We start from the raw sequence: 24,603 nt of genomic DNA on the forward strand, positions 1-24,603 counted from the left end.
CCCACAGCAATACATGTGTACCACTGATCTTTTTATTGTCTCTCCCAGATTGCTACATAGTTGGAATCTATACATGTAACTGTTTTTACAGTGCTTCTCTCCTTTATTAATATGTATTTATGCTGTTTCCATGTCTTTTTATAGCTTCATGGTGCATTTCTTCTTAGCACTGAGTAATATTTCATTACCTGGATACACAGTTTATCCACTTGCCTGTTGAAGGATATCTTGGTTGCTTCCAACTTTTTGTAGTTATGAATAAAGCCATTGTAAGCATCTATGTGTGAACTTGTATTTTTGACTCACTTGGACAAACATCAAGGAGTGCAGTTGCTGGGTCATGTGCTAAGAATAGGTCTCATTTTATAAGAAATTGCTAAACTACCTTCCAGAGTGGCTGTACTGTTCTGCAGTCCTGTCAGCAAGGAGTGAGACTTCTTGTGTCACATCCTTGCCAGTATTCACTGCTGCAGGGCTTGGACTTTCACCATTCTAGTAGATGCAGTGGTATCCTGCTATTGTTTTAATTTGCTTTTCCCCGAACATATGGTTTTGAGCATATTTTCCTAAGCATGTCTTCCATCTGTATATTATCTTTGATGAGATTGTTTTTGCCTATTTTAAAATTAGGTGGTTCATTTTCTTATCTTTGGGGCTGAAGGTGTTTTTGTATATTTTAGGTAACAATCTTTACCAATATGTATTTTGCAAATATTTTCTCTTAATCTGCAGTGTTTTCTCATTCCTTTGACAGTGACTCTTACAGAGCAGAAAATATTGCAATTTGAAGTCAATCTATTAATTAATTTTCCCACAGATCACACCTTTGATGTCATATCTAAAAAGTTACCCCTAAACCCAATGTCATGTAGATTTTTTTCCACGTTATCTTCTTGAAGTTTTATAGCTTAGTGTAATATATTTAGGTCTAGTTTTTCTTTATGTAAACTTTTTAACTAGAGAATAATATTCAAACATACAGTTAGAAAATCATAATCATAATCACTAAGTGAACAGGTCCATTATTGTTACTTGAGCTAAAAAATAGAACTGGTGCCACTGAACCTTCTTGTGCTCCTACCTGTGGTTATCACCTTTCTTTCTATTTGGGATTGTCAGTGAGCTGTGTTACCTGTTTTTGAACTTAGTGTAAGTGAATTCATGCAGCACATGTTATTTTCTGTCTAGCTTTTTCTTCTTAAAGTTATGTTTCAGAGCTTAATTCATATTGTGTATTGCACTATTTAATGTTTCCACTTCTGCATTGTCTTCTGTTGGATGATTACAGTGCCACTTGTTTATTGTAGTGTTAGTAGGTGTCTGAAGTATCTTCCCTGGGGCTGTTAGAGCAGTGCTGCTGGACTATGCTTGCACATTCACTTTGCCATGCATGTCTACATGTTTCTGTTGGATACTGATCAAGGAATACCATGTTTCCAGCTTATTCCTAACTGTCCTAGTTTATAACTCATTTTCCAGAATAATAAACTGTGCTCCCTTTCATGCTCAAAAGTGTCCCAGTTTTTACATTAAAAATATGCCTTTTTGATGAACACAAATTTGATATAGTCCAAGAAATCTGTCCTACCCCATAGTCATGAAGATAGTCTCTTGTTATCTTTTAGAAGTAGTATTGTTTTATCTTCTACATTTATTCTTTTTATATTAACTTGTATAAAATAACTTTCCTTATTTACTACTTCTGATGTTCCTTCTTTACACCGCAACACTCATATTTCTTTCTGGTATGATTTCCTTAAACCTGAAATAATTATTTTAGCATTTCTTGTGCTATAGATCTGTGGACAATTAATTGTATTGGTTTTCCTTTGTTCAGGAGTTTAAAGTGATTGATCCTCTGATTTCTGGCTCTGCAGTCCCTCATGAAAGTTTAGTGGTCATTTGAGTCATTGTCTTACTGTAAGTAATGTTTAGTTTTTCTCTGACTGCTGTATCTTTGACTTTTAGATGTTAATTATAAATGTGCCTGGATGTAGTTTTTCTTGCATGTATGTGATTGGTTGACTTCCCAAACTGATAAGCATACAATTTTCAGCAGGTCAGGCTGTGTCTCCCATTCTCCTCTTCTTTCATTCAGGGACTCCAGTGACCAATACACTAGATCTTTTGATATCATCGACAGATGCCCAGGTCTCTGTTTACTTTTTCTCATTTTTCTCTTTTCTTGAAATTGAGCAATTTCTGTTGTTCTACCTCATGTTCATGGTCTTTTTCCTCTGTCATCTCTATTTTGCTGTTAATCCCATCAGGGCATATCTGTTTCCAATGTTGTATATTTTTGATTTAATGGTATTATGCTACTATTTTTCTTTCTTCTATTTTCTGAACTTATTGTAGATTCTGTGTTTGTCTTTGTCTTGCTTTCATTGGTTTATTTTATTTCCCATCTCTATTAGCTTAATTATACTGTTTATATTCTTTTTGTAATTAATAGAAATTACAAAGTTACTATTACTAGCCTAATGTTAACATTTCTACTCTACTCCCAGAAAGTAGAAGGATGTTAGAATACTTAAATTCAAATTATTCTCCTCCTGGTTTTATGTCCTGCTTGCCATGCATTTTAACTCATTTCCTGTGTCCTTCACCTCTGATAAGCCATGGACCCCAGCTTTGTCTTTCCATGTCTTTGAGGGGGTTGGGAGCTCTGCTCAGCCTCTCGGTGGCTGCTTTTAGAATAGTCAGTGTCTTTGAAGGAGACATGGACAACAGGAGCCACACTCTTTGCAAGCCGTGAAGATGCACAATCCTGTGCTATGTTTTCAGAGGGAAAGCATTTTGGTAGCTACCAGAAGGAAGGAATGGGGGAGGGTGAAAGAATCTCTGACCCAGTTTCCAACGACTTAGGTATACCCTGCCGCTTGTACTGTCTTCGGCCTTTACAGTCAGTGAGATGAAAGGTTCATCAAGAGGCCACCTGGGAACCTTCCAATTTTCAAATTTATTGCAAACCATCCTTTGCCATGAGATTAGTGTCTGCAGTGCATTTTGTAGAAAAGTGAGGACATAGAATAATGATTTTCCATGATACTTGGGGAGATGGGTAAAGTCAGCTAATCTAGAAGTTGCCATTTGTGTTTCTAGTGAGCAAGTCAAACATTCTGAGATTACATATTGCCACAGACTAAAGAAAGAACTTATATTGTAGGCACCTATTTCATTTCTGGCTCACCATGGGGTTCCATAAGGATTTTCTAAATGAATGAATGAGAGATCATCGTCCTAATATCTCTAAGTTATCAACTGCCTGCTGTGCCAGGGTGCATCTTTGAGTAATCTAGATTTGACATCTGCTTCTCCACGGGGCAGGTGTTGTAGTACCTTAGCTGCACATTGGGGAAAGAATTTCAGCCTGGTCTTACATTAAAAACATTTTACTAAATAGCAACATTGGCAGCTTTAGTTCTCCAGCAGCCTGCATTTTATGCCAAGATGCAAGATAATCTTCTGTTTAACACGGGCTTTTTCAGCTTTATAATGATGTATTAAATTAAACACCCACTCACCAAATATCTGTGAGTGTTGACTGTAGCAGATGGATCTGGTGAGTGGTACAGGAATGCATCTTGACACAGCTGTTCATTTATTGGTTCTCATTACTGGATCATTTATTGATTGTGGTTGGATGGACAGGTATCTACCAGGGTCCTTCTGCTCCCTAATAGTTTGTGGTTATGGTGCCCAAATAATTGCATGACAAATACCATGGCAGATGTATAAACTGAAGTAAGGGCACAGCAATTCAAAGCGTTGTGGATGCATTTTAGTATTCTGGCTATTTCAGTAACCTTCAGAGAGGGCTGTAGGGTGTGCTGAGGGCAAACACTGACAGCCCCAGTTGTGGCCAGCACCAATGATCAGTGCAGAGAAAGTCTTTAGACATTGATGAGCAGGAAGTAGAGTCTAGTTGTTCTGATTTGCATACTTAGTGGCCAGAGAAGCCAAACACTGTTGCGTAATTTTTGTAGCCTAGTTGTATGTGTCTGAATTGTCTGTCCTTTGGTGACCTGTTTTTAATTGGGGTCCTTGTCTTTTTTAATTGTCTTATTAGAGCTTTAGAACATTCTAATCACTATGCCAATCCTCGTTCTATCATATTTTATTAACAATTTTCTCACATTATTTTGTATTTTAATATTTATTGTGCTTTTAATGTTTTTAATGGTAAAAATCTAGTTATCGTCGTCGTCTTCTTTTTTTTTTTTTTTTTTTTAACTACTAGGGATTGAACTCACGACTGCACGCTTGCAAGGCAGGCACTTATGCTGCTGAGCTAAATCCCCAGCCCCTAGGTATCTTCTTTCAAGGTTTATGTATTTGATGTTACTTTTAGAAAAAGCTTGAAGGTTACAAGTATTTATCTATGTGTTTTCAATATTCTCATGAATTTTTTCCATTAAAATTTTTAATTTATCTGGAAATATTTTGGACTTATGTCATTTGAAGCTGACTTAATTTTTCTCTACATACTCAGTCAATTATCTCAACATTGTCATTGAATTATCTTCTTCTTCTCCACTTATAGGAGGTGACACTTTCATTGTTTACTGAAGCCTTATATATCATAATAATTCCTCTGTATATGAGCTGGGTAACCTAGGTTTGTGTTTTTCTTCATTGATTTCTCTGCCAGAACCACACTGTTTTGATATTTTATCTCTGAGTCATTGTTACATCTGGCAGAGCAAAATACCCATTATTCTTCTACAAGGATTTCAGCATCACTTCATGAGTTCAAAAAGTTGTGCAAGGACATGCAGTGGACCCAATGAACATATTAAATGAAATAAGTCAGACCCAGAAAGAAAAATATTGCATGTTCTCACTTACATGTGGAAGCTAAAAACATGGCATCCTAGAAACAGCAGAATGGTGCTGGGAGGGCATGGGACAGAGTGGGGTATGGTTGACAGCTGTGGGAGCTTTCACAGAGGGAGAAAAACATCTATGTTCTGTGGCATGGATGAGTAACTATGTGTTGACTGACAAATGTATATTTTAAAGTAGGTAATAGAGAGGATATTGGATATTCCCAGCATAGAAATATGATAAATGTTGAGGTGAGGATATGCCCTGATCTGATCATTATACATTGTGTACATGTATTGAAATATTACCCTACACCCCCCTGTTTACAACTCTGTGTCTGTTAAAAGTTAAAAAGTAGAGGGTCAGGGATATAGCTTAGGGGCACAGCCCCTACCTGGCAAGTACAAGATTGTGAGTTCAATTTCAAGTTAAAAAAAAAAAACTTAAAAGGTAGAAGAAACTGTCGTGCCAGGATACTTATAATAATTAGTATACAGATCGACTTAGGGCAGACTTGGCATCCTTTCCTTGGTTCCCCACCAGGAAAAAAGCCTGGTGCCGGGAATAGCTGCTGGGGTGGCTGTATGTACAGGAAGTTTCAAATGATTGTTGACGAAGATGTCATCTCAGTGTCTCTTGACATGGTCATGTATAGACTCACTGATTGTGGCAAGTTACAGAAATAGATACTCTGAGCAGGGTGACAGTCTGCTAGCTATGCTATGAGCATAGCAAGTTCTGAGAGAATCCATCATAGTTTAGACCTAAGACGCCCCCACCCCATGTGCTGAAAGCGACTGCATCAGTCAGCATGGCTGTGCTCTGGTGGGTCCATCCTCCCATGAGCTCTGTAGCTGAATGTGCTGTTAGGTGGTGAAGCTTGGTCAGAGGTGGCCACCAGGTGTGACCTGAAAGGATGGGTTTTGACCCTGGCTCTTCCTTTCTCCTTCTGCTTCCTGGGTTCCTTCACCCCACCCTTCCACGTCATTGCCTCCTTGGAGCTGCCAGACCCAGGGCTGGAACCAGGAGCCAAAACAAACCTCTCCTCCTTGAAGTTGTGATATTTTGTCCTACAACAGGGATGTGACTAAGATGGCTTCTTTTCCTTTTCCTCTTACTTATATTCCTTCTTCCTGCTCTCTGGTGGGCTGTTCTGCCTGGCTTTAGTATTCTGATACTGGTCTTCTCCTCTGAGGGAGAGCAGGGTTTTGGACCCGCCTTTTTTTTTTTGCCTGCTGATGTTGTTTTCCTGAACATCACACTGGTCATCTCCTGGGTGGTCCAGGGGTGTCTCAAACTCCACACATCCCACACTCAGCCTATCGGCTCCTGTAACCTACTTTACCTCTGATATTGTGTGTATATATATATTGTTTTTTTTTTTTTTGAAGGGAGCATCTTTTTTGAGGCACAGTTTCAGTATATGGTTCAGGTTGGCCTTAAACACTTTTTAGCCTAGATCGACCTCAAACTTGCAGTGATCCTCCCGCCTTAGCCTCCCAAGTGCTGGGATCACAGGTGCATGCCGCCATGCCTGGCTAAATTCTGATATTCTTGGTCACGGCTTGCAGCCACTGCAGCTAGAATCCTTCAGTGTTGCTTTCTTTCTCCTCTCTTCCCTGCTGGTCTAACTCATCCCCTCCTCCTTTCTGGCACAGCCAGTGTAAAGTTATCAAGCTTCTGTAAATATAGCAATTGCCACTGCCTTTAAACTCCTCTGCTCTCTTAATCAAATGATCAAGCTGTGGGTTTGATCTTTGGACCTGGAAATTGTGTGTGTTTATACACTGAGGCTAGTAGTGCTGGGATGGAATTGTTATATTTACAGAAGCTTGGTAACTCAATTCATGTACTGTCTGTGTGGTGGAAAGCCTTTCGACAGAGTCTCAGGTCTGAGCACCCTTGGGCCTTTTTTCTCTCTCTGTGAACTCCCTAGGTACCCTTAACCTGGGCTCCTTTGGCTACTGGCATTTCATGGATTAGAATTTAGATCTTTTAGAAACTGAGTGCCCAAACTGCAACCTCCCAAGCCCACTAACTTACCACGAAGTGTGGCCGTGCAGTTAACCCTGAATGCTAGGCTGTATGGCTCTGCACCGAGAGGGCTTCATGTGCTGCTGCAGCTTTGCCACCCACCATTGGCAAGACACTTTTCCTTTTATTTTAACGCATAACTGATTGCAGACTGAACTATTTTCTCATTGCTGTAGATGACCTGACCATACTGCATAAAGAATTTCTCTCTTACCTGATATTGACAGGGGTAGCATCTCTGGCCCCAGCCACATTTTGTCTTTGGATCTAATGGCCATCTGCAAGGCTTCTGGGTTTATTTTTCATTGTTCCTACTTCAGAACTAATGAGAGGAAGGCCTTTTTGTCTTTCCTCACTGCCATGATTTCCAGGTGGGGCGAGATGCAGCTCTTCTCTCTCCGTGTCCAGCGGGCATGTCAGAGGGGACCAGAGTAAGGTGCAGGCGGCAGGGGCAGGCTCATCTGTGTCTGGTGCGACCAGGGTGGGGAGGGGTGGGGTCCCACCCCATGCTCCCCTCCCAGGCTCTCCTCCTTCTTCCACTGGCCTCACCTCCTGGGTGGAAGGATAGGTTTGTCAGAAGCAGCGCTGCTCCAGGGCATGCATGGTGCTGACCTCCCAGCTTGCTCTACCCTGTTCTCTGTTTCTCAGCCAGATCTTTCGCAGTCTGTGTGCAAGTCATCTTCAGGCCCTTACTTCATTTTGGGTCTCTTCACATCCTGTCTGCAGGCCTCCCTGGAGCACAGAGGTGAGTGAGCGTGTAGATCAAGGCAAGACCTTCCCAGCCCAGCGGCCTGTGCCGCACCTGTGGCCCTATCCTCAGGGAAGCAGCTTGACCTCTGCACCATGATATCCTCCAGCTGGGAGAGGGGTCCTGGGGCTTGTGTGGGTTGCCGTCACCTTTTCAGGAGATGATGCCCCTGGGAAACACGTCAGCCCTCTTGTCTTATGGAGGCACAGAGCAGTTGCTGATTTTGAGCAAGGCCCCAATAAGTCTCAGCCCATTTTTTTGCAGGGGATTCTGGGAGTTGAACTCAGACCTTCACACCAAACAACATCCTCAGACTTATTTTTTTTAATTTTGAGACAGCATCTCTCTAAGTTACTAAGTTGTCCAGGTTAGACTTGAATTTGTGGTCTTCTTCCTGCCTCAGCCTCTCTAGAGTGCTGGGATTATACGCCCAGACCACCGTAGCTTCAACCCAGTTTTCAAGGGTTTTATTTTACCAAGTTTCAGAGAAATTGTCTGTATTTGTAGATGTTTGAATATAGCAGCTTGTTTTATCTCAGAGACTTTACTAGATAACAGATAAGTAGTAAAAGATAACAGATTGTAGTCTCAATTGCTCAATTAATATTAATCTCCCAAGAGAAAACAGACTTTTCAAGTAAAATTAAATATATTTTAAATTTATTTTTCATTACTTAAGGAAAACTGTAATTCAATCAACAACTACTCCTAGTTGGAGTATTCACTACTCCTTCAAAAAAATAGATCATTAAAGTTATGATTGATACCCTGTGTGTCCCTCCTTCCCCCAAGTGTCACTTCCCCACACATAGCACCTGCCTAACTGGGAAGTTGACCACATTTCCCTGTACTGTTACAGAATATGCCTAACCTGTGTTTGGTATTGTTTTAAGTATTTAAAATATTTATCTCATGATACTCCAATTATATATTCTTATAAAACTTAAGTTTTTTTATTTTTAACTCAGTGTTTGTAAGACTTATACATTTTGAATTGGGGACTGTATAGTTGGTTCATTTTCACAACTGTGTAGCATTTCATTTGTATGGATGCTGCTTAGTATGTTAGCAGCTTTATGTGGTAGTAGATGCTGATGAATCATGAGCAAGGCTGTCTTAAATTTTGTTATGATAAATAGTATATGAGTAATGTTGATTCTTATGAATGGCTCTTTGTAGCCCCTTGAGAACATTCACATACTCATGTAGAAGCCTAGATTGAGAGACAGACAGATGATAGGTAGGAGATAGATAGATAGATAGATAGACAGACAGACAGATATTCCCCCAGCCATGGGTCTGCTTTCTTGGTCATGTTAGGTAGAGTTAGTCTTCATAACTCTGGCTTCCCATTGATTTTTAAAGTGTTTGAGTGTAACATAGTATCACATCATAGTTCAAAAAATTTTTTCTTGACTACCATTAACACCTCTTCATGAACCAAGGTACCCCTCTAATATTCCAAATTTTGGGATATGATGAAAGAGCAGGACCTTGTGAGTTATAAAAGATGATGTCTCTGTTACTGAAAATCTGTATCATCTTAAGCAGCTTAACTCAATTTCACAAAGCATTTCCTGAGCACCTGTGACTGTAGATAAGACTGAAAAAGAGTTGAGCTTGGCATGTGGCACCATCCATGCTCTGGGAGGCTGAAGCAGGAGGATCATAAGTTCAAGCCCCAGTCTGGGCAACTTAGTGACTTAAAGAGACTTTATTTCAAAAAAAATTTTTTTTTAAGAACTGAGGAAGAAGCTCATTGCAAAGACTATAGGTTCAATCATCACCTGTACTGAAAAAGAAGAAAAAAGAATCAGTGTCCTCAAGAAACTCAGTCTTAAGTCTTTCCCCCAGAGAACCAGCTCATCAGAAGGAGAACTGATGGTCTTGCTTCTTTGCATATGTGTGTGGATGTATTGTGGTTAAAACAGCACTGTCTTTTAGCAGTCCTTCCTCTTAGACTTTTGGGGAAGCTGTGTGTGGCAGGAGTAACTGGAAGGCACATGGCTCCAGACTCAAGTCACATCCTCTGTCCCCCCATGATGGAATTCTGTTGCCTGTGACCCCACCCTGGGGTTGTTACTCCATCCCTGGCAGACATGATTGCTTCTTGGAGGCAGATCCAGGGTGCTAATTGTGGAGCTGTGCATCTATAGTTGCTTGAAGTCCACCTTTGAAGTAGAGTCTTGGCCTGACCACACAGGCATTGTGTGGAATTGAAGTGCAAGCAGCAGGGCACCTCTGTCAGAAGCAGTACCCAGCACTCTACTATCTGTGAATCTACCTGGTGCAGACTTCCTCTAAAGCAGCCCCAGAACCAGCAAGGACAGGACAGGGGTGGGGATCTGTTGGGACACTGGACCTCTTTTGGATACAGAAGCCAAGGTCAGATGACCTGGTACATAGACCAAGAAGGAGAAAACAAGCCAAGCGATACAAAGCAGAATGTAGGTCAGAACTAGTGGAGCTGGTAAACTGAGGCACCCAAACTGGAGGCAGAGGTGCAGTGATGGCACTGGGAGGGGCGAAATGAAACAAGTAGTGGAGGGTGGAGACAGGAGCGGCAGGGTGCTGGGAGAGCTCTCAGCTCAGCTGCTTGTGGGAATGGAGCAGGCAGAGGTGACTGTGCAGGACATAGGCAGAGAACTGGTGGCTGTGGAGAAAACTGTAGGGCCTTTCTCTTCTTTAGGCAAGAAAATGGCACCTCCTAGTTTCAGCGTGGTTTTTAAAATACCATGCTGTCCCTCAGTGGCCTTCACCTGTGTCCCTTCCTGTGCACAGTGCTTACCTCCAAAGTGATGCAGACAGCACACCAGTCTGGGTCATGTCTTCTTTGGGACAGCGAGTGCCTGTCTTCCAGGAGTCTGCTTGTCTCAGCTTTTCAGAGCAAGTCCGTTTTCATCTTATTCCTTTTATATTCCTATTGATCTAGTGTGTCATCCATTCATTTGTTCCTTTGGGACACCTCCTCGGGAGCCATGAGCAGGCAGCCAGAGTGCAGAGGGCAGATGCCAGGGACAGTGATAGACAGCCAGTTCTGCCGATTACTGTCACCAGAATTAAGCTGGCTTTACTCTTCAGTCATCAGGGATTTCTTTAGCAAGGTTCTGAACATGAGCCCAACCTTGAGTGTGAAGCTGGGCAAGCAGATGTTGCCTGTGCTCTTGGCACCATTGTCTTAGACTTGGCAGGCGAGGCTGCTGGTGTCCGTGCTGCCCTTTTGGGATGCGGATGCACTCAGGAAAAGGAGGACCACGGGGTGGGGAGTTCTGGGTGCAGCAGTGAGATGCTAGAGGAGGCATCTCTAAGTTACAGGCCCTGGCCTCCCTGGCGCAGATGGCAGGAGAGACTGTGGCCAGGGAGACTGACATGCCCAGCATGCAAGACAGAAGCTGTAGTCAGGGAGCTCTTGGGGTTTGCTTTGGCTGGTTGGTGAGGGTCTCAAGCCTCACCCTCAATTCTTCCTCCCACAGTGTTGAGGTCCTCGGGTCAGAAGAGTCAGTCAGCAGAGGATGGACAGTGGTCAGGATGTGCAAAGATTCTTAGTTCAGCATGAGGGAAGGAGGAACGAAGTGGCTTAGCATCTTCCAAAATGTAGTTGGTGGAAAGCTTTGCTTTACTGTTTGTTTGTTTTTTAATGGCTAAGGTCTTCTCTGACCCTGGGTAATTCTGGTGTTAGTAGACCACCAGCTCCTGGCTGACTGCAGGCTACCGCAGCACGTGAGTGTGGCATGAGTGTCCAAGTAGTGGTGCCCAACCTTACCTTCTTCGGAAAAACAAAACCAGATCCATGGAGGTGAGGCTAAAGCCTCCCACAGTTACTGATGGAAATTCAGGTAAAATTAAAAACGAAGAGAAGCATTTGCTCTGCCTGTAGCCAAAGACAGTTAGGTGGTGTGAGGCCAGCCTCACTCCAGGAGCTGTGGGGCAGAGGTCAGTCTTGCGGGTTCCTGGTGTGTTATTACTGCCTTTAGTTTGGGAAACACATTGGACATGAGTAGGCTTTCACCGTAAATGTAGGCAAGAGTGAGCTGTTTGTGCCATATACTAAAATATAAAGATAAGAAAAATAGGATTCAAATACAGGAACAGCTGCTAAGCCATTATGTGCTTTAGCATCCAAGATCAAGAGCTACAAATTTTTACTCCTTTCTGAGATTTTAAATTAACAATAGCTATAATAGCATGCTGAAGACAGCGGCTTGATAGGTAGCAGGGTAGAGAGCCTCTCAGCAAAACAACTCAGACACTAGAATTTAACAACATGGAGAAGACCAGACAAAAGGAGAGGGATTCTCACAACCCAGGAAGAAACTGAGGAAAAAGGAAAAGAAAGAAAGGAAGGGAAAATGTGATGAAAGGCTGGAACAAGACACGCTTACTGGGACTGGTCCCATGCTGTGCTGGGCACACTGTGGAGTTGAACAATTCACGGTTGCACTGAAGCCACGGCCTCCAAAATCAGGAGTTGGTGAGTCCAGGGCCTTTGGCGGGAGGATGCGACGCAGCGTAGAGTGAAGCCAAGGTGGAGAACTACATTAATTTTTGGTGAGTGCTGGAAATTGGGTCCTGTAGCGGGTGGGGCCTGCTGAAGAACATATTGGAGTTGGGCAGGAGAGGCCTCAACCCAGAACTTCAGCGGTGTCAGTAAGCTGCCCCTGGCCCAAAGAGGACTAGTGGGACCTGCCTGGGCTGAGTCACACCCTGGGTCGGGACCCAATAGCCAGGGACGAAACTGTCCCAAACCTGTGACATCCGCACAGCACAGACTAACGTGCTGAAGGCACTCGCTGATTGATTGGCTCAGAGAAGAGGGGCCAACCCACAGTCCCTGCGTGCACCTCAGATAACAGCAAACTAGAGAAGGCAGCAAGCCCCCAGCCAGCATGCTTTAGAAAACCCGTAAGCAATGTGGAGAAGGCCTGAGATCTCCACCATACACCTGTCTGAAAGAAACCAGAAACGTGACAAGAGAAAGAAATAATAAAAAGCCCCCAACTTCTGACTCTGAGAAAATAAGTCCAGCAGAGGTAAATACAGAAGTGATCCAGTGCAGCAATCATGCAATATTGGTCACAATATCAGTGGACATAAAGAAATACCTTGGTGACCTCATAGACGAATTTATAACTGAAATTCTAATCCAAGTGAGACAAGATATAAAAAGATTAATAAAAGAAATGCTAAGCCCTTCTCAAGAAGACACAGATGGAAGAATGGAGGAACCCAGAAAAAGAAGAGAAACCTTTGGTGAAGCATATAAACAAAATCTGGATTACATGAAACAGATCCAAAGAGATTACCAGGAAATTAAAAACTCCATTGAAAGCTGGCAAAATGCCTTGACAGAAACTAAAGTTAGCCTTTCAAAATTTGAAGATAGATTTGTAATATGTGATCATGAAAGAAAAGACCTCTTAAAAATAACAAGGAACCAGGAAGTAACAGTATCAAGGCTAGAAGACATCAAGAGGATCTATAACTTAAGAATAAAAAATGTCAGCGAAGAAGCAGAAATAAACACAAATGAATTACAAAGGCTATTCACAGAAATAATTAAGGAAAACTTCCCAAGCATAGGAAAAAGAAATGATATCCAGATAAATAAGGCATATAGAACTCCAACCAACTACAACCAAAACATATCTACACCTAGACATACAATGACCAAGATCCCAGAAATTCACCATAAGAACAAAATATTAAAAGTGTCAGAGAAAAAAAAGCAGATTACCTATAAAGGAAAATCCGTCAAAATAACAACAGACTTCCCAACACAAACTATCAAATCAAAAAGAGCCTGGAGTTAAGTAGTCCAAGCCCTGAAAGAAAATAACCTCCAACCCAGATTGATGTACCCTGAAAAACTCTCTCTCAAAATTAATGGAGAAACAAGATGTTTCCAAGACAAGGAGGAACTGTGGGAGTTCATGGCCCCAATCCAACCCTACAAAAAATATTGAAGGACATTCTAGAGAGAGATAGAAAAAAACACCAGGATTCCAGCAACAGGGGCAGAGAGGCCTCAATGAACAGGGCAGACACTGGAATGAAGGAGAAAAGTGGACAGATAATAGCAGAAAAATAGAATAGCAGAGATGAGGCAGAGAAGGTAGGCTATAATCTCTAATAGATAGCCTTGATACACTAACATAAGGAAACACAGGCAGAGTAGATCAGGAGATAGGATCCATCGAGATGCTCTAAATAGGAAATACACTCAACCTGAAAGAGGCTAATAAACTGAAAGTCAAAGATGAGAAAACGATGCTCTGTGTGACAGGGAACCAAAGAGAACTGGGGACAACTTGTCCAGCAGCCACAGATAGGGTTGCAAAGTCATGACACTTTTGTGTAGCGGAGAACTACTCAGCTAGAAGGAAGGAAAACCTTGAGGCTTTAGTAAGTAAAGGAATACAGCTCAAGATCAAGCTCAGGGGTAAAAAGGTTCAATACCACTTAGATAGATAATGAGTTTTCCCCCTAATCTAAAAACTAAAGGAGTTAGTGGGACCCAAAATATACAAAGCACCGTGAGAAAGGGAAAGGGGAGGAATTGTCTAAAAATGGAAGGCAGAGGACATTGTTAGTAGTGTATCAGGATTTAAAAGTGACATTAGTCTTATTGCTCTGTTTAGTTTGATTTTATTTTGTTCCAGTCTGTCTACTCATACTAGATTTGAGGGCACAGACAACTATCCCCAAAATAGCAGGATATACTATGGTAAATGTCCTTAATTCCCTATTAATTTAAACTGAAGCCCTGTATTAATTACATTGTCTTACTATGACTGATCTTATTTGAATCTGGTTTGTTAGACCGCTGTTTTGTCTTGACTTATTTTATTCAAATTTGGTATGCTTGATAGTATCAAGTCTAAGAGTAGAGGCAACTACTCTGAAGATGACAAGATATAAGATACTCATCCCGGTTTGATTATTAACTGCTTTTTAAGTTCTACAATGTCTCCAATGTTGTGTTTTTATTAAAATTGCTATGTAATGCTATGTTCAATTATGTCTGATGATGTAGACAATTCTATTGAAAATAACAAGAGACAGCATAGTAACTACTGTAGATCACCTAATATTGTGGTTTTATATGTCTTTTTCATTTCATGTTTTTATAGGGATTTGTTTTGTTGTCTTGTTTTGATCTGTTTTTCCCTATAACACAGAAAGCACAGGTATATATGTAGAGATCCACACATGTGGAGAATTTCTAAACAGTTTACGGGAACAGATTATATGATGCACAATGTAATGAACAGATACTCTGAAGAAGAAGAGGCCCTGAGATACCCAGTGCTAATTATGTAGCATTATGATATAAAATCTAGCAATACTATTATTCACTGTTCAGAGTGATATTAGTCTAGTTTCTTATGTTTAATTTCAGCATATGTAAAATATGGACAGCTACTTTGAAGATAATGAGAGACATTATGGCAGCCATTGTTGAATTCCCTAATGTCTGGTCTTGAAGACCTAAAAAATCTTCATCATCCTGTTTTGATCAGTTTAATACTATAATGTTCAGTATGTATTTACTGTATGTGAAGATGTGGACAACTATTTGGAAGAAAACAAGAGACAATATGATAGACAGTGAAGATCTCCAGTGGTCTTGCTTTGAAATCTGTGTTTCTTAAAATTGTTTCCTTATGATGTTTTGTTCTGTTTAATTTTATCCTCTTTAAAATAAAAAAGAAATAACAATAGCATAAAAAACAGCCTAGAAAATGACAAACTTTGCAAACTATTAATTTGCCACCTTTAACCATATAAACTATATTAGTGGTTATATAACAAAATCTGAAATAAACCAGACTATTGTAATAAAAAATAGCTATAATAATAAAAGTGCCCAGTGCATCATAGGTGCTCAATAAATAATTATTGAACTGAATTATTGTTTATTGAATTATTGAAAATAATTATTGAATTATTGTTTCTCCCAAAAAAGTGCATGTTTATTATAAAAATCTAGATTCTGAAAAAATAATCCAAGTTCTATCACTTAGCTCCTTCCAGATATTTCCAATATATATAATATGTGTATGTGTAAATGTATATGTGTATATATACATTCTTTCATAAAGCAGAGATTGTATGGTACATGATATTTTGTAACTTGTCTCCAGTCAATAGATTGGATCCTCCTATCTAGAGTCTCAAAGTGCCAGAATGTAATGAGCTGTGAAGGGAAGAATTTATCAGTTTGAGGGGTTTATGACTTGACATTTCTTATGTGCTGTCCTCTATTTAGCAGGTATCTTCTGCAGAGGTGCGCATTGGGCCCATGAGACTGATACAGGACCCTATTCAGGTATGCCTCATTCTGCAGTAGGGGCATGTGTTTCAAGAGCCCTGTGTGAGGGGATGCTCTAATACAGTTATAATGGCAGATGGCCATCTGGTGCATGTGCACATGTGTTTGTAAACGTTTGCTTTTATTGATGTCATATTTGGGGACTTACTTTTTTTTCTTCAGATGTAAATATCCTTGCATTTCGTGTGTATGTCTAATCAGTAAATTGCATGATGGATTATGAGGAAGAACAATTATTCCACCAAACAAACTAGTCTATCCTACATCTGGCTGCAGCCAGGGAAGGAGGAAGTGGTGTGGCTGGGCTGTGCTGGGTTAGCTTCCATGTACAGTTCCACTCCTGCTTTCTGGTACCATTTGCAGAGCAGAGATGATTGTGCCTTTCTCAAACGAATCTGTGAGTTACACAACACAGCACCAAGGGCCTAGGTCATGGGCTGGCAGTGGAAAGGGATGTTACTTTTTGGAAGCTAAGAACCATGAAAAGCTCCTTTTTCATGTCCCATGTGACCTAAGCCAGGCAGCCTCCTGGGCTCTGTGACCCAGAGGGAACCAGAGTCTCAGAAGTCTCAGCTGATCCTAACAGTGACAGCAACTGTATCTTCCTGAAAGCCCACAACTTTCTGTGAAACATGTATTAAAGGGATTGTAGTAGTTGAGATAATTTTAAAATACGCATCAGTATGTAAGTTAGCTTTTTAGTCTAAATAAGTGAACTTTATTCTTTTGACAACTATATTTTGCTGGTCCTTATAAGCCTAAACTATATCTAGATACATGAAATGCCTACAAGTTGTAGATAAAGCAGCCAATGTATAGATGACAGAGAAAGACAAACTAAGGAAATGCACTGTCTGAGTTATGAACAAATGGAAAAATAAAATAATGCTTTATAAATACTAAAAGAAAGAGCAAATCTAGGGAAAAGAAAAAAAAACAAAAGGAAAAGATTTAGCTCGGGAAAACCTGATAAAAGCCAATTTAGGAGCACAGAGAGAGAGAGACAAACAGACAGAGAAAGGGAGAGAGACAGATAGACAGAGAGACAGAGGGTGGAGAAACAGAGATATAACATAAACCACAACTATTTGCATGGATCACAAACAAATGAAAAAATCCAGTAATCGTCTTAAAGACATGTACTTTGTACCACAGTTTTGAATAAAAGCAATGACACAGAAAGGAGCTTGTATCAGGAATTTATTTCCAAAGCAGTTTCCAGACTACTGCAATTTTAGATCAATTTTATTTACTTTCATTTTGCCTTATGTCTCACCGGTAATGAGTACCCATGATAAGGAGGTCTCACTCTTTTAAAAATGTAATTTGCAGGGGCTGGGGATTTAGCTCAGCGGCATAAGCGCCTTCCTTGCAAGTGTGCGGTCGTGAGTTTGATCCCTGGTACCGATAAAAACGAAAAAGACAAAAAAAAAAAAAAGTAATTTGCCAACTTGTAAGGTATTTCAAGTATTCATAAAGCTACTTGTGTGCCTACCTCACAGCCACTTCTATCATATATTAAGATTTTAAATATTAGTGTGTTAAAAGTTTTAGAAAACTTTTTAGAAATGAAATAATGCAGACACTATGTAAGCTCTTTATTTCTTTTGCCTCCTTCCTTTTCTAAAAGTAACTGATATAATACATATTTGGATACTTTTTGTGTGTCCATTAATAATATTTGCCTCATTTTATGTTTTTAAGGCTTATTTGAAGGATGTCACACTGTAATAATTTTAAATTTGTTTTTACTTCATATCATTTGATATCATATCTAAAAAACCATTGCCTAATCTAACATTTACTTCGTTTTCTTTCAAGAACTTTATAGTTTTTTTTGTTTTTTTATCTTTTTATCGGTACCAAGGATCGAACTCACCACCGCCTGCTTGCAAGGCAGGTGCTTATGCCGCTGAGCTAAATCCCCAGCCCCCAAGAACTTTACAGTTTTAGTCTTTACATTTCACACTGTGCATTTTGAGTTACTTTTTGTATATAGTGTGGGGTAGGGAATCCAGCTTCATTCTTTTGCATAGCATATCTAGTTGTCATAGCTGCATTGATGAAAAATACTCTTCTTTGCACCTGAATTGTCTTGATATCTTTGCTTTAAAAAGTCGGTCATAAAGATAAGGATTAATTTCTGAATTCTACATTTTATTCTATTGGTTTATATGTATGTCTTTATGTGTGTACACACTTTTGATTATTGCAGGTTTAAAGTGAAGCTTTAGTGCAGCTGTGAAGTGTGAATCCCCCAACTTTATCCTTATTTTTTAAGATCATTTTGACCATCTGGATTCTTATAACCTTGATGAATTCATTAGCTGTTACAGTTGTGTGTGGTGTTCTTTAGCATTTCCTATGTGCAAGATTATTTTTTACTTTCCAAATGTGGATTCTTTTTTCCCCTTGCCTAAGAATATTCAGAAACAATGATGTGTTTATTTTTTGAGATACTTCCAGAACTTCTCCCACAATGATTAGACTATTTTATCCTATTAAAAGCAACATGAAATATCCAGTTACTTCAAGTCCTTGATAATATTTGATGTGGTCAGTCTTCTTAATTTAGCTATTTGATGAGTACTCTAGTACTCTTACTGTGAGGTCAATTTGCATTTCTCCATGACTATTGATGAATATGTTTTTATTTGTTTGCTTATTGGCCGTTTCTATATTACCTTTTGTAGTATGATCTTTGGGCTCTTTAAGTGAGTTAATTTTTCAAAGCTATTGAGTCGAAGCAGTTTTTACCTATTCTTATTATAGGACTTTGTCAGACTTTTAGAATGTTTTCTCTCAATCTGTAGATCTTTTATTTATTTATATAGCTCTATCTTTTGATGATGAACATATTTCATTTTGAATTGATTTTGTATTACATAATACATACACACATATATTATGCATGCTAAACAGTCATATTTTATAACACAGTCTCAAGTATTACTGTATTTCTGTCCTTTCAAATGTATAATCCTTTGTAGGACTTAAGTATTCCTTAATAATATCACTCCCCCATAACTGAAAAACAGTTGTCTGTAATTTTGAATTTATTACATTGATATCAAAGTATACAGGAATAGTTTTGACTTATACTCAGTCTTTAAAATGTAATAATAAAATGAACTCCATGAATCTTCCACCCTAAGCAAGAGCTGGAGCATCACCAGTACTGCTGAGTGCCTTGCACAATCTCACTGTGTGAATTTGGCCCCAGATGACAGCACTGCAGCTGGCCAAGAATCCCTGTCTGAGTTTGGAAAGAGATTCTGGGAAAAGATAGGAAGTGCAGCTTAGAACTAAGGATAATACTACTTAGTCTCGGGGGCTGGGGATTTAGCTCAGTGGCATAAGCGCCTGTCTTACAAGCAGGCAGTCGTGAGTTCAATCCCTGGTACCGATAAAAATGAAAAAGACAAAAAAAAAAATACTACTTAGTCTCTTCAAACGTAGTTTGGTTCCTTGATCTCCCCATTCAGCATCTTCTGAGAGCCTACTGTGTGCAAGGCCACCTGCTAGGAGTTGCAGAGAGTGGAGAAATGGTGTGATGCTCTCTGCTCACACATAACAAATCTGGAAAGTGGGTTTTTTTTGGGCATAACATTCTGACTTTAGAGGCATGGAAAGCTGGCCCTGGATTGTGCTTCTGCTACCTACTTTGCAGATGTCTTAGAAAAATCAAGCTATGTCCTAGTGCTTTCATTTTTGTTTGTTTGTCTTTGAAGAAAAGTATCTGTTCTGTTACTTCATTGGAATGCCAAAAATATTAATTAGCAACATCCGCCAAGAACCCTTAGGGCTTGGGAGGAAATGACTCGATAAGAATATTTCTGAGTGCCATTTCTGTGGGTGGAGTTCTCTAGGTGGCTCCAGAGTTCACTGGGACTGGAGAAAACGGGGCAGGAGCTAGGGACAGCACACGAGTAGGAGTGGAAAGGGCTGGCAGGGAATCACTAGAACATCTCTCCTGGGTGAGTGGATGTGACTCACAGAAAGCTATATTTTCTAAACTTGGCAAGAAAGTCAAAAGCTGTTATGAAGCAATATATTCATATCCACATGATACTGTCTCAAAACCTAGTGATCTTTTCTTCCTCAGTGCCTGGGGCACATTTATATTCCCAGCATGTAGAACTGATGTGTTTCTGCTTAGAGAATCCTGTCCCTATTCGCTCATGCTGGATTTTCCAGTGAAGTTGGAATCAGATCCCTACAGCTGTGGTCTAGCCTTTTTCCTACCAAGGCAGAAAAAAAGGTTTCTCCCTTTCAAACCTCTTTCTTCATAGGCTTCTGGGGTGGCTAAGTGGTGGAGCACTTTCCTAGTGCGCCAAGGCCCCAGGTTGGATCCCTACCACTGCCAAACAAACAAAAACACAAATAAACAACGCTTGTTGTTCCATGCTGTATGGGTATGAACTTTTCTGGAACCACTGCATGTCGGCGTTTTACATATTGGTATGTTATGGCCTCATGGGGGAACTGACGATTGCACATTAGGTGAAACCTGGGATGGAGGTACACAGTGAAGTGACAGAGAGGACAGACCAAGCAGCCTGCTGTAGGCATATATATCCTTCCCACCCTGTCAGTGCTGCTGCTGAGTTGATTATGTCTTTGACCTAGACCAGCCGGTCTCATGGAGCCACACAGTGGTTAGGAATTTGGGGCCCAGTATTTTAGAGGATAAACATAAAACCAAAGGAGAGGAAGTTATTAATGCTTTCAAAGGTTCCAAGGTCGAGCCAGCCTCATTTCACATCCTGCCAGAAGAATGACAGTGCACAATCCTCTTATCCCCATGTAAGCATCGGTTTCTGTCTGTGAAATGGGCATTGTGCTTGTCTCCAAAGAGTTGGTAAGGGGTTTGTTACCTGAGGAAGTTAACTTTAGGAGCTCTGGGAATGATGGATGGTCAATAAAAGTTCTTGCTGAAATGTAGCTCTTACCAGCATCACTTTCCTAAGAACATTTAAAGAAAGTTCCCAGACCAGTTTATTTTCATCTGAGTTAGATGCTTTTCTGATCACACTGGCCAGTTTCTTAATGCAATGTGGATGCATACTAGGTATGTATGTATGGTTTAGTCTAGAAGTTCCTTGTTGCCAGGGTCCAGCTTAAAGGCAAATTGAGTGTTTTACTAGTAGATGTTAGAATCCATCTGGTGATATTTATTTAGAAAGAACCACTAGTAATAAAGAACACATAATATCATTTTCAAATTAAGGAAAAGTTTTATTTATTTTTTCATAATTAGCCTTCACCAGAGAAAATAATTTCACTGTGGTTATGGTTTACATCTAGACTGTCCCCCAAAAGTCTCATGTCCAAAGGTGGGGCTTCTGAATGTGGGGATCAGCGATAAGTCCACTGATGAGTTCATGGCTGCCTGTGCTGGTCACAGGTACCACCTCTTTGGAAGAAGAGAGTCACTGTGGGCATGACCTGGAAGGCTGCATTTTTGTCTCCACTCTTTCCCTTCTCTATTTGCTCCCTGGCTACAATGGGACGAGCAGATTTCCTCCCTGATCCTCTTGGTCCACCACACAACTTCTGCTTAGATCCAGCCAACCATGGACTGAATTTCCCCAAGCCATAATTCAAATAAACCTCTCTGCCTTCAAGTTGTAGTATGGAGCATTTTGTACCAGTGACAGGAAAGCTGACTAATACAGCTGTCAAGGCAGATTATTGTTATCCTCAAAAGATAGTTCTCATCTTTTTCTTGGTAAAATTTATAAAAGAAATGGTTGCAAGAATTTCCAGCAGAACAAGATGACATGGGCCAGAGCTGGGAAAGACCGCTGGAGGAGGAATGGGGAGATGCGGGCCCTGCCACTGCTTTGGCCAGGAGTCATTGTCATTGCCTGCAGAGTGGAGGTTGGGTGGCTCTCTGATGATACATGAGAGTTACAGCCTCTGAGTATGGCACTGCTTTTGCATGTGGGCCCGTACTTCTCATTCTCACCCAGCCTGTGTCAGCCCTTAGACTCATTCTAGCTTATAATAAAAGATGAATTAAACTTTGTGGTTCCTGGAGGGTGTAAGTGAGGCTTTTTTTAAAAAAATAGAAAGAGAGGCTCTGCCTGGTGGTTTGAGATCTTTATAGTTACACTTGAAAAGCAGTGTGGGGGCTAGGGATTTAGCTCAGCGGCATAATCGCCTGCCTTGCAAGTAGGCGGTTGTGAGTTCAATCCCTGGTACCGATTAAAAAAAAAAAAGGAAAGAAGCAGTGTGGTACTTTTGCACTGGTCCAATATGCACAAATTTCATGAAATAGACAATACCAAGCCACACCAAATGTGTTTCAGATTGCAGTTATTTTGTGTATTAACTGTGAATAATTTTGTAGAATACAATTATTTTGCTGCTCACTCTAATAGATCACTATATAAGCAACAGATACGCGATGTGATTAGTGACCTTCCATGCTACCCTTTTCAAAGGCTCTTCAGCTGGTCCCTGACCATTCATTGTTTAGCTTAAGTTCTGGCAGCAAAGTGTGTAGTTGTGTTGCTTTGTGTCTCCTAGTGATAAACCACCACATGACTTTGTGCCAGGATAGATCATCGAGAGAGGGATTGATTCAACGGAGCCCACAGTGCAACCCAGGAATGAAAAGAGATGATGCCTTAAGTGAATGTGCACCAAACATTCCACAAAGTAAGAGGAGACCCAGCTGGCTGTGGGAAGACTCACATGGCTGCCTTTGAGACTCAGGTCATGGAGCCAGTGAAAGTTAGGTTCGTTGTCTTGAAGAGGACGCTGTGGTGAGAAAGATGAAAGTGTCCCAGAGGAAGTGAGGCCAACAAAACATGTCACATCCATTAAAGGAGCTCAGGGTGATGGCTGTGGAGGAAAGAAGATGAGAGGCCAAAAGCAGATCCAAGTGGAAGGGAATGGCAGTTCACCAAGCTGTAGAAAGGATGCCTCCTTCCTGTTCCAACTTATGTGGTTGGGAGATTGTGGCAAGCACTGTTCAAGGTACCCTTGATAGATAACCTTCTGGAAAAGAATGACATCTCAGTTTTGAGAATGTTTTAAAGGGTGCTGCATAAATGCTTGTTTTATATTTTATTTTCATTTCTCATTACATGAATGGCAGTAAAAGAGCTTGCGATGATTTGACAGAAATCTTACAAGGTCACAGAACAGTCATAATTTTACCTGTGTTTATAGATAATGCTGCGCTTGGTTGGTTTTTTCTGGCTGGTTCTAGCGTGCAAAGGGAAACTGTCAGCAGTTGTGTCTGACCCTGGACAGAACCCAAGTTGGCCAAGGTCTATTCCAGAAGAAAAATGTTGCCTTATTGTTTCAGACTTCTGCCCAGATCTGTTATTGTCTTGTACTCTTTTGCTGGATTATTGTCTTAAGTGAGGACGGATTGCTGCAGACAAACTGCCTCCTTCTGCTTGTGTCTGGATTCCTGTCCCTGCTCTGTGGGGTGATGCACCACATATAGTGCATCACTAATGTTTCCCTGACTCTCTGCTGTGGTCTGAAGGATGGAAACTGGCCTCTGGCCCTGGCTGTCTCTGTCCTCTTTTTAGTCCCAGCACTTAACCTGCTGCATAGTATGTCATCAGTAAATATTTTTGAATGAATGTTGAGCAATTTATTTGGAGCAAGAATAGGATAGGGGTCTGTTTACTTTTTCTTTTTATGAATCAAATTCAGCTGTATACCTTCAATCATGAGGTTTTGGAAATGTGGTTTGTAAAATCATTTTATGAGATTTGCCTTAGTGAATGGTTTGTAAATATTAATGAATGGCCGAGTCTAACAGTGGAACTCTAAATACTGATAAGTAAAATGTTAAAGTCGAAGAAAGACTGTATGGCTTAAGTTTTTATGGGTTTTGAGTTTTGGTGGCAAGTGACAGCTGCTTTATGGAAAAATGTAAGTTAAAGGATAAGAAATAGAAAGTACTTCTTTTCAGATCCAAGAAAGAGTCCAAGACAAGGCCATAGCTTGAGAATGTTGGCAGTAGATCACCTCTGAACACCCTGACAGTGGAAATTTAAGATTCTTCCATTAATATCTCTACTGTTAATGGGCCATGGGTCCTAATCCTCAACCTTTGGGTCCCTCTGCTCGAATCCTAAATTCCCAGAAACAAAATCATTAAGTCAGTTATCATGTAGGAGATGGAGACAAAGAATCTGATCTTGGCTGGTTGGGTCCTATCCCCACTTTCTAAAGAAGGTGTGATTGTTCTGAGCCAGGGCAAACATTAACAGAGGCAGTCTGACTGCCGTGGCATTTTACTCTGAAATGTAAATCCCCCCCCCCATTGATTTTCACTTTGCTTGGGAGTTGAATAATTCAAAAGCAGTTTCTCTAAATCATTGTTTTATAAATGAAAAGAATTTTAAATAATACCCTAAGAAATTCTCTGGTGAATGTCTTCATATTGTAGATAGTCCTATTTTAAAATGTAGACTTTGTTATTATTCAGGGATAGTAAGGCCAACAGCTTGGGACAGTTGCCATTGGAAAAACTGCCCAAGAGGAGGGTAAATGCCCCACTATGCAGTGAGGTCAGCGGGGCCGAGGGGCAGGAGGAGGACAAGGACAAGGCTGCACTGCAGTGTCCGTGGGGCACGGTGGGCAAACAGGCTCAGAGTTGGCCAGTTGGGGTGTTTCAGGCTGTCTG

At 40.6% G+C, this 24,603-nt stretch overlaps 1 protein-coding gene across 12 annotated transcripts in view; it reads left to right on the forward strand.

Moving 5' to 3' along the window:
* The window catches only part of Pde8b (phosphodiesterase 8B), a 252,310-nt gene that overhangs the window by 133,262 nt on the left and 94,445 nt on the right, over positions 1–24,603 (forward strand). For 7 of the 12 annotated variants that reach the window (XM_063258386.1, XM_063258387.1, XM_063258377.1 and 4 more), the window contains one exon: positions 15,882–15,941. The exons of 2 other annotated variants lie outside the window; for them this stretch is intronic. In XM_063258386.1, coding sequence (XP_063114456.1) covers positions 15,882–15,941 — 60 coding nt within the window. The remainder of the gene's footprint in view (positions 1–15,881; positions 15,942–24,603) is intronic. 3 more of the 12 variants (XM_063258378.1, XM_063258380.1, XM_063258385.1) reach the window with 1 other exon arrangement.

Source organism: Cavia porcellus, unplaced genomic scaffold (assembly GCF_034190915.1).
Source record: "Cavia porcellus strain 051 isolate PalLab524CR breed Dunkin Hartley unplaced genomic scaffold, mCavPor4.1 scaffold_11, whole genome shotgun sequence".
Lineage (NCBI taxonomy): Eukaryota > Metazoa > Chordata > Mammalia > Rodentia > Caviidae > Cavia > Cavia porcellus.